The sequence below is a fragment of the Andrena cerasifolii genome, chromosome 1 (assembly GCF_050908995.1).
Source record: "Andrena cerasifolii isolate SP2316 chromosome 1, iyAndCera1_principal, whole genome shotgun sequence".
NCBI lineage: Eukaryota > Metazoa > Arthropoda > Insecta > Hymenoptera > Andrenidae > Andrena > Andrena cerasifolii.
Window position 1 is genome coordinate 29,979,048 of NC_135118.1, and position 14,237 is coordinate 29,993,284.

Genomic DNA, 14,237 nt, shown 5'->3' on the forward strand with positions numbered 1-14,237 from the left:
CTTACGCTCTGTCTATATATGTCTATGGTACAGAGTCGGCCCTATGAATTTTGTCGCCCCGTGCAATAATATACCATGTCGCCTCCACACCGTCCCCGCCCCGCCAACGAAAATTTATAGCGAATTCGGTAACCAGAGATGGTCTGGAATTCCTAAATAAATCCTACTCGTAGTGGACGTAGGCTGGCTGACGTCACAACATTTTCACGCACACATTAGTGCCACTCTTATAGGTGTTCCTTCTACACTACGAGTAGGATTTATTTAGGAATTCCAGACCATCTCTGTCGGTAACTCACACTGACTCTACACTGGTGCTAAAAAATTACTTGGATTCGTTGATTCTTATAGAGCTATCTTCGTTTCTATCAACAACCAATCCAAGTCATTTTCTGGCACCAGTGCAGAGTCAGTGCGGGGTACCGAATTTGCTATTACTATTGTAGGTGATACAAGATTAGGAATAAGTGACATTTTTTTATGATTTATTTTATGAACAATTATGCAGTTAATTATAAAATCGTATTAGAGGACAGTATTATAATTGTGGAAAATTTCCTCACCACCATAGGGGTATTTACCATGGCGCGTTACCTTTTTTTTATTATAATGGGTGGTTCGCCAATAGCCATATCATCCCATTTTCTGAAATAAAATATACGTTGTTTCGATCACTCCCTAGGGGATTACTACCCCTCGGTACCCGCTGGCTCCCTCTGTAACTGCTAAACCTAACCTTACTTTCGTTTCTCAGAACGGGTGAACAGAAATTTATATTTGCATATTTTGCTTTTGTAATGAAAGGGGAATATTAAAATTACATACAAACACCACTCGTAGAGGAAAAAATGTTTGAACGGTTCAAAGTTCGAAGACATAACCTAACCGCGGGAACGTTACTCAAAAAAGGTCACCGTAATACGGTCAACGCACTATTCAGGGCACAGTAATTAGGACAAAAACATGTATTTTTATTTCAATTAAAAAAATATGAAAAATTAACAATTTTAACCCGAAACAATTGCCTTAATAAAGAGAAAGGTTAAAAAACCCAATATAAATTTTCACCAAGCATAATAAAAGTAAGAGAAGTCAGTAATTAATTCCTTCGCGAGCAAGTCGGCGTCAAAGCAGGGTAATTGGAACACGTTCCCTAGTGCGAAAATTATATCACGATTTTTTGAACACCCTATAGGTATACACATATCTCCCCGCCAATTGAATCGATGCCAAATGTTTCCGTTTGTTACTTTTTCATTGTTTAATGTAGCTTAATATTTAGAACACAACTCTACTATATCAACAATTAATAAGTGACTGCTGCTTTAAAATAATTTATAATTGAATGATTTCTTTAATTTATTTTATCACAAAGACTGCAAACATGGAACCATATACTTTCGAACGAATACTTATGAGTGTTTATAGATGAACGAAAGTAAAAACTAAAAGAGTGTCTGAGAAATGTTTTTATTATCAATATCTTTCACATTTTCGCATCGTTACTATACATACGACTTTCCTCAAAGCGAATCGCCTTAAATCTACACGTCGAGTCTTAATATAAATGTAACACGATACGCGTACAATTGTTTACGCTTCATTTCACAACTGGCGAACAATTTTACATTTTCAGTAATCTCAAAATATTCCACGTGAAATGTCAACTTTAAATCTCCGCATTCTTTTACTTCTCTGCATTTAAATTTAAATGCACACATCTCGCTACCATCGGTGCTGCTATACAGTAGTGCTTAATTTGGCAATAAAATAGGTTCAAATAGGTTATGTATCGACACACATAAATTTCCATTATAACGAGATATATATCGCGACGATTTTCCTAATCTCGGACAAAATTCATACGCGACTGATCTGTACCGGAGATAAAATGGAAAAAAATTCAGGTGACACCTTAACAGTAAAATGAACCAACGCGAGACGAATCGAAACGATCGGCCAAAAGTCACGACCCCGAGAAAATTCGAGTAAGCGAACTCTATTCTTTCCGAAATTGTTGGGCATTTATTTGGTCAGGAAATTAAACAGTCCTTAGTGAAAAGCAAAGATAAAATTTCCATGAAATAATCAGTTCATCGGTCGTTCGTAATATCCGATTATTATCGACGAAAAAGGAAAAAAGTATTCTGCGTTTCATTCGACAGAACCACCAGGGTTTTAAATGCACATCTCATAATCGATAATGATATTCGTCAAAACTAATACGCCGTAGTAGCTTTTGTTCCGCCGTCGTTCGAAACATTCGGCACTGTGTGATTCCTCGTGACAAATTCACTCGATTTTTCTACGAATAGAACACTGACAAACATATAGTAAATATATATAGCTCCTTTTACCGAAACCTTATCCACCCTTTTTCTGTTCCAATTAACGTGCGCGAGGATATGCTTCTTGTAACACATATTAATTCTCATGGAAATCTATTATTAAGTAACTTTTACGAAATCGGATGATCCTGGGGATAATTCGAAAATGATAATAATTAACATTCAATTCATTTATATTTTCTACCTGCAATTTTGCTGTATAACTTCACTCCTTTTGAATTATGCATGCTTTCATTTCGTTTGTGAGATGTTACAACTGATATTTAAAATTTTTCGATTTAGCTTATTTAATCTAATGCTGTTTGTTTTAACGAAATATTTTCTCAACGCTCAATTTAATGAATATTGATACGTGTATTGGATTTACATGAAGACGAATCGCTGTGTTTTAGGTCGAATCCACAATGATTTTATAATGTGATAACATTAAGGACTCATTTTCGTCCCACAAGATTATGGACACAATCATGTAGAGTCTGTCGTAAGGAAGATGACGCCTCATTTTGTAGCCTTGACGCCTGTACGAAGACGATGTTTGATTATCCTCTCCGTGGTGCTAGTACCATGCGCCATTTTAAACCTTCTCTCGCCATCAGACTTGCGCGAAGAGGCGGTCCTGCAGAACAGCATCGCGGAGCTGCAAGCTAAGCTGGAGCACTTGCACGCTAAATATGTTACGAGCCAGGAAGAGATAAATCTATTGTCACACCAGTTATTACAATTAATAGAGAGTAATCACATTTTACCAGATCTTCAATTTCTACTTAATAACACTACGACAAACATGACCAATATAAAGTTACCGTCTATATATAATTTTCTTCCACACTTCTTGAACGACCCCAACAGTTTGCGCCCAGCGTTCGTCCAAAGTAAGGGGCGCAACGGGGTCAGTATGGTACTAGGCGTCCCGACGGTAAAAAGGGAAGTGCAGAGCTATTTAATGGCGACGATTAAAAACCTGCTGGATCGCATGAATCCTGCAGAAACAGCGGATACTTTAATTGTTGTTTTAGTTGCGGAAGTAAGTGTTTACAATGCGGTGGCGGAACCGCTGACAAGGTCTTTATTAAAGCTGCTGTTGTTGTTGTAGACGGATTTGGAGTACGTGACGTATGTTGCGAAGCAAATCGAAGTTCAGTAAGTTGGAAACTAAGTTGATCCGTTTTCTTTCAGGGGCGGATTTGGGACTTTCGGGGGGGGGGGAGCGTACGTCTGTGAAATAAACCAGGGACCTTTCCCGATAATATTTTCCTGCTAAATGGAAAAGTGTTTTCTTTTTGGTATCAATTTATCATATTTTCTTTCATATTGCTAAGTTAAAATAAGTATTTTGCAAATTAAAATAAGTATTTTTCCCTTGAGGGCCAGGCGCTCCCCCCCTCTGAATCCGCCACTGTTTTCTTTATATACAACTGTGTTTCACTATTTGAAATTGTGTTGTGCGATAATACTGTACTATATGAACTCATCGAATTATCATTAATTTTTTAATTATATATAAAGAAAGCTAAATTCTAATGTTAATTCTCTATTTCAGATTCCCAGCCGAGTTCGAAGCTGGCGTAATTGACGTGATATCTCCATCTGCTTCTTATTATCCAGACCTATCCAAATTACGTGATACTTTAGGCGACGATCATCAGCGAGTAGTATGGAGGTCGAAGCAGAATTTGGATTTTGCATTTCTTATGTCTTACGCCCAGGCGAAAGGAACATTCTACGTGCAACTAGAAGATGACATTCTAGCTAAGAAGAATTTTATAACCACGATGAAATCTTTTGCGCTGCAAAAGATTGCCATAAAAGAAAGTTGGTTCGTTCTGGACTTTTGTCAGTTAGGATTTATTGGTACGGTATTGCGTAGACTCGTTGGTAAAATTACTTCTGAATTCGAATCGCAGTAACAATATGCTTTTGATGCAGGGAAATTATTTAAATGCGCGGAACTGCCATGGTTGATCCAGTTCTTTTTAATGTTTCATAACGATAAGCCCGTCGATTGGCTGTTAGATCACTTGGTGTCTACAAAAGTCTGTAGTCTTGACAAAGATAGCGTAAGTATGTACACTCTTGAGGGGGAATCCTATTTTTTGGGGGCTAAAAATATAGGAAAATTTCAGAGTTTTTTTTTAAGAACCTAGCGTTTCGATTTATCTGAAATTTGGACCATGTTTTTATGCATCTTCGAAGAAGTTGCAGATTTTTTTTTTATTAATATTCAATAATAAACATAGGAGTTATGCATGATCGACCATCATGCCGCGTAAAATTCTTCGCCCGCTGGTGTGCATGATATTTATCTTCCAGGTGTTCAGGAATTCAAAAATTTTAAAATGTTAGAGGTTTCCTCCCCTGCAGAAAAGTATATTCTTCAACATAAAAAAGGTTTCCATCGAATCGGTTAACAACTTTTCGAGATATTTGTCCCATCAGTTTGAAGAACACTGTTTGAAGGAAAACACGGTTAAAGTTTTACGTGAAGGAGTTTTACCTACTGCCTACAACTTCAGAAATTTTTAGAATTTCAAAAAATCCTTTTAAAGTTTAAACACGTATTGTTAAAAGGTCGATCATTGGAAAAATGAAAAAAAAAATCGATTTTTCCACATTTCTAGACCGGAACCTCCCCTTAAGGAGAAAACGAGCAAAGCGGATTGTGTACTTATATTTCGTATGTTTTAGAAACATTGCAAAATGGCTAAAGCGGAGCTGTGGGTGCACTATAAACCCTCCCTCTTCCAACACATAGGCACGCATTCTTCCTTAAAGGGGAAGGTGCAGAAATTAAAGGTAAATCGAAGAGACAACTGCTTCCTTAACTCCTCTGTATAATTTGAACGCACCCGTTATAACAGCTACAAATGTCACATTCAGGATAAACAGTTCGGCAAGATCTCATTATATTATGCGCACGAGAATCCACAAGCGATAGTCGAAACACGAATCAAACCTTATAAACAGTATACATTGCAAAAAGCATACAAAGGCGAATCATTCTTTTGGGGACTTTTACCACAACCAGGAGACCATTTAAAGTTCAAATTCTCGCATCCTATTTTTATAAAAAGGTACTCTATAGTTACGCGACGCTTTAAGCGACTCGTTAACGTGGATATTGCAATCATTGTTTCCTTTCTTGTCGGCACAGGTATTTATTTAGAAGTGGAAATCCGGAACACCCGTCTGACAGATTTTACAACACGACAGTGGAAGTGTTTTCGGAGTTATCCACGTCCATCAATAGAAATAGCAACGATATTACCGAAGATGGCTATATTGTTATAGGTACAGTGTAATTTTATAAACAGGGCGCGCCAGCGACATGGGCACCTTCCACGCGGAAGGAGAATTTTTTAATTTTCACTAAGTGGTTCTTTCGAGAAGCATCAGTGGTGTGCTGTGCTTTTTTGTGCGAGCCACCCCTGTCATCGGGCGCAAAAGGAGAATTTCTTTTAACTTTTATCAAACGGGTGTTTTAAGGATGTATCTTCGAAATGGTACCAAGTTGAGGAAAATTGGTGAGAGTGTACTTTTTAATCTTCCTGATGTGCTCGAAAAATTTTAAACAAATTCACTAAACGGTTGCTGAGTTATAACGATATTAATTTTCACTGATTTTACACGTACTCTTATGGGAAGAGACGATCTTGACAGATAAAGCAGCTGGAAAAATGTTGAAGAAATGGTACCATCTGTTTTGGTACGATATCGGTTTCGGTATAGCTTTGTTGACGTAATACCGGTATCAAACTCATACCGGTTTAAAGTCCCTGGATTAGTCTAGATTTACTATGCGTAAGACGCAGATATTCAAGTATATCAAATTTCATATACTTTTGTCTAATATTGTACGTCCGATACATCCTTAAGAAGCCGAGGTATATTGTGTAGGAGGAATTTGGTGCAAAGCGGAGCGAATCAAAGAAATTAATAATAATTAATTAATCGTCGCTGCTCCATGAGAATCAATTGTTTATAAACTTTTCTCTTCGTATCGCCGCGCTTCGCCAAAATGCGCGACGGCCTTTATTCTAAGAGCGGCAAGCCCCCCATCGCTGGCCCTGATCCTAAGCCTATGTTTGTATAATTAGTAGAATGTGTTTTAAATCGGGCGTTCTGTATCAGGAAAATTTGACGCGCTTGGGATTGCTCAAGGAACGATAGACCCAAAATTTGGACGGATATTGATACTTCGCCTGACTGTGCACAGCGAAAGTGAAAACTGGGCGATCCTGTCCGAGGTAAGGCCTGCTCACAAAAGAACTACCAAAGAAGAATTAAATAATTCATTAGAGAGATTGATTTTTTCGCATTTTGCCTTTTACAGATTCACATAGTTGAAGATCATCCTAGTTGACCTCCGGGAAAGGTATTCAGACAATTTTTTCGGCACCATTTACAGGGGTAATATACTTAATGAATTAATTATTAAATTATTCTTAGTTTTATTCTTGTGTTACTGTGTGAGTAGTAGGTTTTAATTTGAAGATCGTTCGTTTAATGCCGTCCAGCGCAAAGAAATTGCTTAAATATCACGCGAGTGAAAGTACCATTCGTCGCCACGACGACTTTTAACAAAATGCATTTAATTCTTAAAGCAATCGACATCGCTCGGTTTTATACAAGACGACGCGGCGTCCGAGTTTTACCATTTTTCTAAGGTCAGCGTTAGAACGACCAGTCACCCGATTTTCGACCAGATTTACCACTCCTCTAATCGAGACAGTACCTGCGTAGTCAATATATGTTACTTCGTTTAAGGATAAAAGTACGATTTATAATTTTACGTGTCCCTCGTATGTCAGCGGAGAAACGGAGCCCCTTTTTTGTGATCTAAAGCACAAGATTATTAACGCGAGCGGGAGCGCAGTATACTTAACATCGCGGTAAAAGTAAGTGCCAGATTATTTTAAGAGACGCAAGGCCAATGAAACAAACGGATAGCTTAGCTTTTTTCGCAAAATGAAAGTATTCGATCGTTGAAGAGAGAATATATAGGTATATTTATAATATGTATAATTACGTGCAATTGATACAACTTTCTGTAATATATTATTAAAAGTGTAATATCAAAGATCCTCGGGTCTTCGTTAAACTTTAAGAACAAAATGGTGATATGAAATTTGTATTGTTCTCGTGTATGTATTATTTATTTCGTATTGCTTCTTATATATTATATATATAAATATATACACACACACACACATGTATTTTCATAAAAAATGAAATATATTTTTCTGAACATTAACGCGCGATACATTGTTCGTAACTAATATAGCTACTGTGCAATTATTTTTACATTGCCTCAACTCCTCGACGTCTTAAAATTACAACAGTTCCTCAAATTTATATCAACCGAGGAATATAAAGTGATCTTCTGATAGTGATTATGACAAGGATAATTAATGATAAATACTGGAAACTAATCGTATCCATCGAATTAAGCCGGGGATCCACTTGGAAGTTAAGCTAAGCTAGCCTATCCTAGGCTGAGTTTGAGAAAATTAGCTTCAATACATCCTTATGGAACCGTTTTCACCAAAAGCTATGCTGAACTATGTTTTGTTTTTTCGGAAGCTAAGTTTGCTTGACGTAACACGAAATTGCCTTCCTCGCGTTTTTCCGGAAACATAGCTACGTCGAGCGGACTTAGCTTCCGACAAAACATAGCACAGCTTAGCTTAGCTTAGTTTAGCTTAGCTTTTGGTGGAAACGGTTCCATAAGGATGTGTTGAAGCTAATTTTTTAAAACTTAGCATAGCATAGCTTAGCTTAGCGCCCAGGTGGATCCCCGGCTTCCGGATGTATCGAAGCTAATTTTTTAAAACTTAGCATAGCATAACCTAGCTTAGCTTTCAGGTGGATTCCCGGCTTCAAAAATTGCTATTTTTGTGCGCAATTTAATTATAATACACGTAAACGCGTCCAATCACGTTCTCAAGGAGACCACCGCCTTGAACGGTTTAACACTAGCTGTGACACCGTCTGTAAATTCTAGCGGCGTTGGCGGCTTTTCTCCAGGTACCATGGAGAAAGTGAACATTTGTAATAATGACGTGACTATAATAAACAAGTTGCTTCTGGCTAAATTCTCCCCCATACAACGATGTTTTCCTGCGAAACACAGAAAATACTTATAAACTTCACAGATTTCTAATACATAATTTTAATATTGTACGTATACTCTCATTACTCTTCAGTTATACATACCGGTGCTGAATGGAAAGAATGTATGCGGTGTAACGATGTTACCACTCTCATCGATGAACCTTTCTGGTCGAAAGACTTCAGGGTCACCCCACGACTCGTCCATCAGAATTCTATTAAAGTTTACGATGAGCATTGTGTCCTGCAACGAAGGCAGTTAGATTACATCCGTCGACCTTGAGCGATCATTCAAGCCGAATGTAATACTTGCTTTTGGTATTTTGTAACCCAAAATGGAAGTGTCTCTCAGTGCTCTGTGCGGTACATTTAATGTCCGTCCCATGAACATCCTTAATGACTCTAAGACGATAGCGTTCATGTACGTCATGCTGAAAACAATTAACTGTTCAGTTATATCTTTAGATAGCTTCCTAGAAGGATCATAAAGGAAGAGAAAACAGAATCGTAGAGACTCGTTTTCGATGCCATGGGAGAGTTTAATAATTCCAGCAGGTTAATCTGTTTAATTACTTCGTTCTGTCTTCCAGAGTTGGCGGCCTGTCCCTTCCCACCACTCTGTCGATTTCCTCCTGTGCCTTCTTCTGGACATTCGGGTATAGTATTAAATATTGGAAGCAGAACCCAAGACTGTTGGATGTGGTCTCGGATCCTGCCAGAAACATGTCCACGCAGATTGCGAGTAGTTGAGACTCTGAATATAATGCAGTGCGATTATCAGTAACGTATACAAATTTTATGATTAGCCGAATTGAAGTAGCTAATTTTAAGGCACCTGAAAATGTGCTACTGTAGTCCTTGGATCTCAGAACTGCTATGTACACGTCCATGAAGTCCCTGCAGAAATTTGGTGCGAAAGTGTCTTTGTGGCTATCCAATTCTTCCTGAAACGACGATGCTCGATATTTAAAATGATATTTTAATGGATCGAAGGGTTGGAGGAATCATGTTACCCTTAAGAACTTCCAGAGTTCCTGATGGACTTGCAAGAAGGACTTGTAACCGGACAACTCCGGCGCGATGAATCGCAATATTGGGAAGTGACTGAAAGGTGCCCCTATCATGTCGACTTCCCTCATCATCTTCGTCAGGATCTTTTGCAAATAAATCAATGCCTCGTCGTCAACATTAAACCTGAATCAAACAGTTCAGACACTTGTAGCACTTATGTAGTGAATCCAGGATTTGTTTCGTAGCAATCAAACGGCCCCGAAACACGCGGTCTTTCCTCGAAAAGAAGTTGTAAGTAATAACGCTGCTTGGATGAAGCTACATTCTACATTGCTTTCAGTTTTCACAAATAATCGAATAATGCTGTTGGAGGAGTACAGGTATACCAAGCGGATCTGAGCGGCGAACAGTTCAGCGGGCAAACTACTTAGTATCGAGGTACGTATCGCTATGGGGTGGCTTTCAAACACTTCTTAACTTTTTGACTTCTCAATTTCTTAACTTCTTGACTTCTCAATTTCGGAACTTCTTAACTTTTCAACATTTCAACTTCTTAGCTTTTTAACTTTATAACTTTTCAACATCTCAACTTTGTAACTTCTTAACTTTTCAACATCTCAACTTTGTAACTTCTTAACTTTTCAAGTTTTTTACTTAACTTTTTAACTTCTTAACATCTTAACTTTTTAACTTCATAACTTCTTCATTTCTTAACTTCTCAACATTTTTTAACTTAACTATTTAACTATTTATCTTTTTAACTTCTGAAATTCTTAACTTCGGTACTTCTTAAGTTTTCAACTTTTAATATCTCAATAATTCAACTTTTCAACTTTCAACTTCTCAACTTTTTAACTTCTTATCTCTTCCTGACTGAAGAGTCCTCATAGAAAACACCGCAAGTGCAGATTTGAAGAAAGAAAATTTCAGTGGGAAATGTTCTACGCGTCAATGGTAATACTACAGTACCGAATTTGTTTTTGTGGCACTTACAATATTCCCTACAAGGACTCTTCAACTCGTCTTAACTCCTGTGACTCACGTTACTGCTCGGTATACCTGCTCGGTATACTCTGTTTTCAGTGATTCGAATAGAAATTACGCCGACATGCAGTGATCGAGGATCGACATTTCGCGCACTCCGATGTGAAAGATGGAAATGAGACGTTATAGACTGAGAGAGTGGACAACCTTTTACCAGCCAACATTCTCCACAGGGTGTTGAGAACCGTGATACCAAACGCGTCGTGCATCGTAGTCACCATAGAAGGGGTGGTCTGAGCCACCCTTCGGACATCCGCGTACTCGTTCGCGTTCACGTACAGGTCCGAGGCGGTTAATAGCTTCTTCTTTGGCGATATACACGTATTTATCCCATTGAACGCGTCCACATTGTTCTTCAACTTGTATATCTGCCCGTCATTGTGCTCGTTATTGTTGCAGTACATATTGAGCTTGCTCGCTCGGTCGTTGTACTCGTTGTGAATCATTTTCTTGAAATGCTCGACGAGCGATTGAGCCTCCTCCTCTATTATCGTAGCCATGCTCTTGCGACCGAAGCCAAACTCGCGGAGCTGCTTCAGAACGAATCTCCTTTGCTCCACCCACAGATGCTCGTCCACGACGATTAGACCTAGAGTCGAAATGAGAAAAATACGAGCATGATTGACTTTGATTTTATTTTTGTTTTGGTACTGTGATAGAGCATACCTAACTAAACAATTCTTATATTTAAAGTTTGCTTCTGTCTCGCAGAGTTGCAAAGTTATATTAGAAAAATGGAAAACGTGGTAACCAAGGGCTGATTTCACCACTTCAGAGAGAATTTCTGTAGGGAAAATGAAAATTGCTCCTTGCATACTCTAAAGGGCTTTATATTTATATAAAGTTTTATTAGGATTAGAATTTTCCGGTTGGAAATGTTCCCTTGCCAGATGTATCGACTTTCCGAGGGTAAAATAAGAAATTAAAGAGTCAGGTGCGGATTTGGGTATAGACTAAAGAGGCTGCAACCTAGGGTGGCAAATTTTGGGAAGCGGAAAATTTTGAGGACCGACAAATTTTGGGGAGTGATAAATTTTGGGGAGTGGAAAATTTTAAAGATCGATAAATTTTGAGGGGCGGCAAATTTTGGGGAGCAACAAATTTTGGGACGCGACAAAATTTTGGGAAGCGGCAAATTTTGAGCGAAAGAAATTGGAAACGGTTTAACCACAGAATCTTGAGACAACTTTAAAAACAATTCACTTTTTTCACGTAGCGAATTAGCAATGACTCATACGTGAGTTACCATACTGAATTAATTTTGAAAGTGTCTCGACTCTTTTAAGTTAAAATATTTGAAGATATTTCCCGAAAATTGCGGCAGATACTTGTTAGCCTAGGTGCGCCAAATCTTCAAATCCGCCCCTATGAGGAGTCCCTGTACAAAACACTATACGTGTCGAAATTAAAAAAAAAATTATCGGAAAATTTTCTACGTGCCAATGGTAATACTGTAGTACAGAATTTGATTTTTGGCAGTTACAGTGTTTTCTAGTTTCTTCAAGGACTCATCAATCTATATGTTAAAAAGAATAATCCATCTACCTCTTCTTATCCCAAAGGTTCTGACTTCGTATATAGGCCCGATGGGCCTTCCGTCGCAGTTCTCGTTGCTGAGCATCGAGCGGATGCTCTCGTAATCGTTCAATATCACGAGACGATCGGAGCCGATCTTCAATCCGACCACCGGCCCATACTTCTTGCAGAGGACGGAGCAGGTCTTCACCAGGTACCCTGTCTCTCGGCGAAGGCGCGCTATCTCTAGCGCTGAGCCGAAAAGCGGCCACCACTTCGGACCTGTATCACCCGTGCATAATATTACGCAACCCGATCGACCAGTTCTTCATCGCTGTTTCAGATACTTTCGAAAAAAATAGAAACCGAAGCTACTCCGTTGAAAGTAAAAGCTTGTGTACTTAATAACGCTTCTTGCTGGCTTACGGCAAATATTCGGAAACGAGAAGTCAACGAACATTATGAAATGAGAGGTTTCTAGATGTATGGTATATTCTGGTTATGGTATTATTTATTACCATAACTTGGAGCACATTTTTGTGAAGTTTAATTTATTTTTGCATTTCGTAGTAGCCGAACATCCCTTGTGAAATTCAAAGACGTAGAGATATATTAAAAGACGAAAATGGTACCTGGGGGGTACCCCTTTGGCTTCTGCGATCCCAGGTACAGCAGAAGTAGCAGCAATATTATCAACAGCATCGCTATGGACAACATGCTGCGAACACAATTAATTCTCGTTTACACAGTAAATAAATTAATTATGGACTATGGAGGGACGATGTATTCTTCGGATGCACTGTTCAAAGTAGTTATTAATAATTAGAGGATCGTCCCACCGAGATGCTCGATACTTCAAAAATTTCAAAAGCAGAGATTTTGCGAAAATATTGTTGTGTAGATTATCGAAGAAAAATTTGATTCGTTGACTGCTTTATTTAGGTGTTACGAAACTCGTTCCCGCGGTCCACGAAACGCTTATCGTAAATTTTGCGGGGCCTTATGCATTTATTATTATAAAATTTCTTTAAAAGGCCCCGCGGCCCATGAACGGCTTATCGTAAATTTTGCGGGCCCCTGTGCACAGATATTTATTATAAAATTTCTTTAAAAGGCCCCATAGTCATCGTAAATTTTGCGGGGCCCTGTACACAGATATTTATTATTACAAAATTTAGAAGTACGTAGAAATGCGCTTCTTATGGCCCCGCAAACGTTCACGCCGGCCCTGCTACCAAGAACACCCTCCACAACAAAATAATGAAAACAGTAAATAGCATGTATTTCGCATACAATTTGCATATATTATATGCCCATTCATATCTTCATCCAAACAACGCTGAATTTATCTAATTCCTCCGAGACATAATGACGAAATCTAGTCAGATGATTTCACTAAGTTTACCCAGCAGGCATAACGACTCTCTAATAATTTCGAAAAGCGATTATCAAACCTTTTGTGATTTCTTTTCACGGCCGTAAATCAGCCAACTTTCTATCTCGTCTTGAATCCCATTTATTACATTGGAATCTGCTGTGGTCCGCTTCACGAACGAAAGCAACTTTCAAAGAAGGGAAACGGAAGTTGCGCGTGACTCAACCTGTATAGAGATACTGTCATTCAAAGTGTTATCGATATCGCGTAATACTTACGTAAAGTGCTATGATTTGTTTTAGTGGTTGAAATGTTGGTCAATGATGGAGAAGCAATGTAATGGAGCCTGGGAAACAAACCGATTCGAATTAACCGGAACTCGGATTAACCGAGACAATCTCGTGGGGAAAAAATATTTGATGAAAATTCAAGAAGCTGAAACCCTTCGAAAAACAGAAACCTATCTACCTAACTGAAAATAATAATATTATTATTGAACGGGTAATATTAAGCTTATTTCTTCAGAATACATTTTTTTTGCCAATTTTTTTTAGTAAACATATCTCCTCAACGACTCAATATTTCTTTACGAAAAAAACCATATATTTTCTTGAGAAATACATAAATAAGTGTACAAAGTTTGAGGGAGTTATTATCAATAGTATCTTAGCAAAAAATTCATACAGAAATGCCTCTTTTTAGTGCGTTAGATTGCCTTCAGTGGAATTCGGATTCAGATGAGCCCGGATTATCGAGGCTCCTCTGTAATTAAATTGAAGGCACGATATCCTGTTTGTAATAGTAGTATAGATCCTTCGAACGAGGTATTTGTGCGA

At 38.3% G+C, this 14,237-nt stretch overlaps 2 protein-coding genes and 1 long non-coding RNA gene across 9 annotated transcripts; 2 read left to right on the plus strand and 1 right to left on the minus strand.

The window, feature by feature from the left end:
• Positions 1-1,473: 1,473 nt before the first annotated feature.
• Positions 1,474-7,626, plus strand: Mgat4a (alpha-1,3-mannosyl-glycoprotein 4-beta-N-acetylglucosaminyltransferase a). Of its 3 annotated transcripts, XM_076823667.1 has the most exons (11): positions 1,474-1,988; positions 2,741-3,372; positions 3,442-3,488; positions 3,889-4,199; positions 4,275-4,405; positions 5,034-5,141; positions 5,226-5,419; positions 5,500-5,636; positions 6,477-6,592; positions 6,679-6,755; positions 6,950-7,626. In XM_076823667.1, the coding sequence occupies exons 2-10, from the start codon at positions 2,839-2,841 to the stop codon at positions 6,706-6,708; spliced, it is 1,608 nt and encodes a 535-aa protein (XP_076679782.1). In that variant the 5' UTR covers positions 1,474-1,988; positions 2,741-2,838; the 3' UTR covers positions 6,709-6,755; positions 6,950-7,626. The 3 variants fall into 3 exon arrangements, with proteins under 3 accessions (XP_076679782.1, XP_076679762.1, XP_076679772.1); XM_076823647.1 differs by having other exon boundaries at positions 1,476-1,988; positions 6,679-7,626; XM_076823657.1 differs by lacking the exon at positions 1,474-1,988 and adding an exon at positions 2,088-2,333 and having other exon boundaries at positions 6,679-7,626.
• A 654-nt stretch (positions 7,627-8,280) lies between these two features.
• Positions 8,281-13,706, minus strand: Cyp303a1 (Probable cytochrome P450 303a1). Of its 2 annotated transcripts, XM_076823633.1 has the most exons (9): positions 12,659-13,706; positions 12,057-12,308; positions 10,659-11,100; positions 9,470-9,650; positions 9,292-9,400; positions 9,030-9,210; positions 8,770-8,887; positions 8,562-8,700; positions 8,281-8,465 (listed from the first exon to the last, which is right to left on the minus strand). In XM_076823633.1, exons 1-9 carry the CDS (start codon positions 12,741-12,743, stop codon positions 8,281-8,283), a joined length of 1,692 nt encoding a protein of 563 aa, XP_076679748.1. In that variant the 5' UTR covers positions 12,744-13,706. The 2 variants fall into 2 exon arrangements, with proteins under 2 accessions (XP_076679748.1, XP_076679739.1); XM_076823624.1 differs by having other exon boundaries at positions 9,030-9,400.
• LOC143375012 (uncharacterized) lies at positions 9,049-13,803 on the plus strand. Of its 4 annotated transcripts, none has more exons than XR_013086786.1 (7): positions 9,049-9,236; positions 9,486-9,758; positions 9,840-9,905; positions 12,074-12,240; positions 12,370-12,509; positions 12,597-12,774; positions 13,704-13,803. It is a non-coding gene; the product is annotated as an uncharacterized LOC143375012 (long non-coding RNA). The 4 variants fall into 4 exon arrangements; XR_013086784.1 differs by having other exon boundaries at positions 9,848-9,905; XR_013086783.1 differs by having other exon boundaries at positions 9,486-9,905.
• Positions 13,804-14,237: the final 434 nt, after the last annotated feature.

Coding starts and splice junctions, on each gene's coding strand:
- Mgat4a (XM_076823667.1), top strand. CDS start 2,839: ATGACGCCTCATTTTGTAGCCTTGACGCCTGTACGAAGACGATGTTTG. Junction 3,489..3,888: donor GCGAAGCAAATCGAAGTTCA/GTAAGTTGGAAA, acceptor TCTCTATTTCAG/ATTCCCAGCCGAGTTCGAAG. Junction 6,593..6,678: donor ACTGGGCGATCCTGTCCGAG/GTAAGGCCTGCT, acceptor TGCCTTTTACAG/ATTCACATAGTTGAAGATCA.
- Cyp303a1 (XM_076823624.1), bottom strand. CDS start 12,743: ATGTTGTCCATAGCGATGCTGTTGATAATATTGCTGCTACTTCTGCTG. Junction 11,101..12,056: donor AACCTTTGGGATAAGAAGAG/GTAGATGGATTA, acceptor TTTCGACTCTAG/GTCTAATCGTCGTGGACGAG. Junction 8,701..8,769: donor TGGGTTACAAAATACCAAAA/GCAAGTATTACA, acceptor CCTTCGTTGCAG/GACACAATGCTCATCGTAAA.